Below are 5,000 nucleotides of genomic sequence, written 5' to 3'. Positions count from 1 at the left end.
CATTGAGATGTTGTGTAGGCAGGCATGGTATGATTGTCATGGTTGATGGTGTTTTATATTCACAGCAGTTGATAAATGAGCAAGTGATACATTCGTAATCCGTCACTGTATCTTCTTTTTCAATTATTTTCTATCTTTCTGTGTGATATATTTCCCTTTCTTTGTGCCTGTCGCTTGCTGTCACTACATTTCTCTCTCGCTCTTTCTTGCCACCCGCGTGCACATTTCAAACAATGATATACACAATGCATAAAGAATATATCTCTCTGTATTCATTCCTGTTTTCCTGTCCCCATATCTGATATATCTAACTACCACTTATCTTACCCTTTTGCTAAACATTCTTTCAGATTTTTTGTATCAATTAATCAATCAATGTCTCTATTCTGATGTGTGCACAGCTGCTTTGCAGTTTGTTTGTTTTTTCCGCTTTGAACTGATGTACTGCCTCTCTCTCTCTCTCTCTCTCCCTCTCTCCCCCGGTAAACAGAGGAGTGTCCAGTGCCCTGCAGTGTCCACAGTGTGTGTGTTGGTGGCCAGTGCCAGTGTGAGGAGGGCTGGACGGGGCCGGCGTGTGACCGGCAGGCGTGTCACCCGGTGTGTGAGGAGCATGGGGAGTGTAAGGAGGGCAGGTGTGTGTGCCACCCAGGCTGGGAGGGAGAGCACTGCACCATCGGTGAGTTTCCATGCATCCATTTTGGATTTTCTAACCTGAAGAGAAAAGAAAGGCAGGATAGCACTCCTTATTGCTTTAGATTTTATTCTCTGTCAGACGTTTCTGTCTCAACCTTCTTCAGTGTCACCCTGCATTTATTTTGTATCATTCGATCAGCTGGTCTTTTGTCAGGTTGAGCATCATACATAGGGTCTGTTGATTTTCCAACTTGAAAATGCATGTATAAAACTCTTGACATGAAAATGTTGTAATATAATTAACTCTGCATATTTTCCTTGATTGGCCTTTGCCAAGCACATCCCTGGCTCCACAGTGCATCATCACAGCTATGGTGTTGCAGACAAAAATACCTTTAAAGGTGTTTTAATATCTCTTGTGACATGTTGGTGTAATGAGAATGAAGGTTTTATATACAGGTGTTGGACAAAATAACTGAAACACCTGTAATTTTAGTGTGGGAAGTTCCATGGCTCAAGTGGCCATGCTTGCTGGCTCGGTCAAAGATGCAACAATTACACGTGCACCAAGAAATTCTCCTTTTTGAACTCTGAAATGTCACCCATAATGCTGTTACCGTGCTAATTGAACCTTCACACTTCACCTTGCTGGTGCAATGTGCAATTAAGGAAGATTGGCCAACAGGCTGGTCCACTTGAGCCATGGAACTTCCCACACTAAAATGGCAGGTGTTTCTAGGTGACAGTTATTTTGTCCAACCCCTATACTTTCATAATAAAATCAGCAAGTAATGGTTGTTACACGACAAAGAGGTGCTATGAAGTCAATTTGAACACTCCGTCACATCAGTTTAGTCTAAACTCAGTCGTGACATGCCATTACTTTTACTGCATTTTGACAGTGTAGGGCAGAGTTTCCGTTCCTGTCTACTTAGATTAATCTATATTTGCTTTTGATGCAAAGATCTTTGGACGTGTTCCCGTCTGCTGTCCCAAAGTCTGCCAATGACACAGCCTCTATCGGCATTTTGTACCCTGTCCGCTGGACCTTGCTATCTATTAATCAATGAAATACAAAACACAAAGCAGTACCTGGTACTTTTCATTTGTGTGCAGCTTCTATCTTTTTCGTGCCAACTCTATGTATTGGTTATATTGAGAGCTCACAAGTTTAGAGTCTACATCATGAAACAGCTGTTTCCACAGCTGGCATTTGTTGTGAAATACTCTGAGAGAAATCATACAGGGCGCCAGAATGTAGGTTTTTTTCTTCTTCTCTGAAGTGAATAGCTGCTGGTAGGAAGTGGCGTATAGTACAGCAGGAGGCCAATTGACTGCACACACCTGTCAAAAAGGTGACCAGGTGCAGCAAAGCTGTCACTCCACGAGCTCTGCTGTGCCGCCCATGCCATCCCACACAGGCATGCGCACACACAGACATATACATATACGCACACACACACACACACACACACACACACACACACACACACACACACACACGCACACACGCACACACACACACACACACAAACACGAACGCACGCACACAGACCTGCACACACACACACATGCACAAACACACACACGTCACACACACACACGCATACACACACACACACACAGACATGTACACATACGCACACACGCGCACACACACACACACGAACGCACGCACACAGACACACACACACACACAGGGCTGGACTGGGGGTAGAAGTAGGGCCCGGGCAGAAATGTAAAAAATATATATACAGTGCCCTCCATAATTATTGGCACCCCTGGTTGAGATGTGTTTTTTAGCTTCCAATTATTTTATTTTTTTTTCTAAATAATATGGGACCTTAATGGAAAAAAAGAGAAAAATCCAACCTTCAGTACAAGTGCATTTATTCAGTGGGGAAAAAATCCCACATAAAGAAATAATTATTTGACATCAAATAATGTGTGTCACAATTATTAGCACCCCTGGTGTTAATATTTTGTACAACCCCCTTTTGCCAACAAAACAGCACCTAATCTTCTCCTATAATGTTTCACAAGATGGGAAAAGACAGAAAGAGGGATCTTCAGCCATTCCTCTTTGCAGAATCTCTCTAAATCATCCAGAGACCTGGGTCCTCTCCTCTGTACTCTCCTCTTCAGCTCACCCCACAGGTTCTCAATGGGTTTGAGGTCTGGGGGACTGAGATGGCCATGGGAGGAGCTTGATTTTGTGTCTGGTGAACCATTTCTGTGTAGATTTGGCCATATGTTTAGGGTCATTGTCTTGCTGAAAGACCCAGTGACGACCCAGCTTCCAGCTTTCGGGCAGAGGGCAACAGATTTTGATTTAAAATGTCCTGGGTATTTCAAAGCATTCATGATGCCATGCACCCTAACAAGGTTTCCCAGGGCCTTTGGGAAGCGAAACAGCCCCACAGCATCACTGACCCCCCACCCCCATACTTCACCGTGGGTATGAGGTGCTTTTCAGCATGCGCATCTTTCGTGGTACGCCAGACCCACTAGAGTGTTTGTTGCCAAAAAGCTCAATCTTTGTCCTCATCTGACCAAAGCACACGGTCCCAGTTGAAGCCCCAATACCGCTTGGCGAACTCCAGACGCTTTGCGTTTATGATTGTGAGTGAGGGAAAGGTTTTCTCCGTGCATGCCTCCCAAACAGCTTGTTTGGCGTGTAGACAGCGCCTTATGGTTGATTTGGAGACTTTGTGACCCCAGGATGCTACCATTTGTTGTAATTCTGTAACAGTGAGCTTTGGAGATCTTTTGATTTCTCTTACCATCCTCCTCACTGTGCGTGGTGGCAAAATAAACTTGGGTCCTCGTCCAGGCTTGTTTACCACTGTTCCAGTTGTTTTGAACTTCTTAATTATTCCTCTCACAGTGGATATGGGCAGCTGCAGTTGAGTGGCAATCTTCTTGTAGCCTCTGCCTGACCTGTGAAGGTCGACGCACATCTGCCTCACTTGTATGCTGTGTTGTCTTTCCCATGTTTAAGAGTGGATAAGAGAAATGGCCTCGGTGTCACGTCATATTTATACCCCAGGGAAACAGGAAGTGATGAATTACTAATTAAATGTTCCTACATACTCTGGTAAACTTTGTAAACTACTGTAGAAATGACAGAAATGCTTCAATTATATTTATTTCCTGGGAATTGTTAAGGGTGCCAATAATTGTGGAACAGGTGATTTAATGAAAAATAATTATTTTTTAGTCAGGGATTTTTTTATTTTCTTACAATTCATTTGATTTGAAGGCTACATTTTCCTACAATTTTCAGTGTGACAGTATTCTTCTGCAATAAACACTGAATTTATTTTAAGGCTTTTAACACATCTCAACCAGGGGTGCCAATAATTATGGAGGGCACTGTATATATATATATATATATATATATATATATATATATATATTTTAAAAATATATATACAGTACAGTATATTTTACATTTCTGAACATAGGGGCCCACTAGGGTACGAGGCCCAGCGGGAAATGCCCGCTGCCAGATGGCCACTCCAGCCCTGCACACACACACACAGACACACACACACACACACACACATGCACGCACGCACGCACACACACACACACACACACACACACACACACACACAGCCTACATAGGCGGACACCACACACACACACACACACAGACATACACACACACCACACACACAGACACACACACACACACACACACATGCACGCACGCACGCACACACACACACACACACACACACACACACATAAAGCATTGTGCACGCTTGTATAGAACTCCACCCTCTGCGAGACTGAAAAAGAAATTGCCAGATATGCGTCACAGACGACTGATTTCCACCCCCAGAGTTTCTCGCCAAAGCTAAAGCTAAGCGGCTGCTGAATCTCCGAGTTCATTTGCGCACTCGTCTCTCTCTCTTTCACTCTTTCTCTCTCTTTCACTCGTCTCTCTCTCTTTCACTCTTTCTCTCTCTTTCACTCGTCTCTCTCTCTTTCACTCTTTCTCTCTCTCTTTCTCAGGCAGCCGATTTATGTGCCGTTTGTAGGAGCATTCACAAAAGCTCCACCAGACGAACGCGTCTCTCAAACCCCCCGACGACTCCACTTTTTTCTCTTTTCTCCCACCTCAGACGTCTCCCCCACCACCACCACCACCTCCACCAGTCTCTTGCTTTGCTCTGCTCCTCTCCACCTCCACCACCACCACCACCACCACCTCCACCAGTCTCTTGCTCTGCTCCTCTCCTCTCCTGCGCTCAGGCTCCTACTGTTCTGCTTTCTATTGCACCAAATTATTCTGTTCCCCGAACCGAGGCACACACTCAATTAACGCGGGAACACGCCGGCGCAGCACAACACCGTGC

At 44.6% G+C, this 5,000-nt stretch overlaps 1 protein-coding gene across 1 annotated transcript in view; it reads left to right on the top strand.

Annotated features, from left to right (window-relative positions):
* tenm1 (teneurin transmembrane protein 1) overlaps nucleotides 1–5,000 on the top strand; it is a 299,549-nt gene that overhangs the window by 180,915 nt on the left and 113,634 nt on the right. The window contains exon 11 of the mRNA XM_063202269.1: nucleotides 491–676. Within this exon, the coding sequence (XP_063058339.1) occupies nucleotides 491–676 (186 nt within the window). The remainder of the gene's footprint in view (nucleotides 1–490; nucleotides 677–5,000) is intronic.

The sequence above is a fragment of the Engraulis encrasicolus genome, chromosome 7, assembly GCF_034702125.1.
Source record: "Engraulis encrasicolus isolate BLACKSEA-1 chromosome 7, IST_EnEncr_1.0, whole genome shotgun sequence".
NCBI classification, from domain to species: domain Eukaryota; kingdom Metazoa; phylum Chordata; class Actinopteri; order Clupeiformes; family Engraulidae; genus Engraulis; species Engraulis encrasicolus.
Note: the sequence above shows the minus strand (reverse complement) of the source record. Positions and strands in the feature narration are given on the sequence as shown.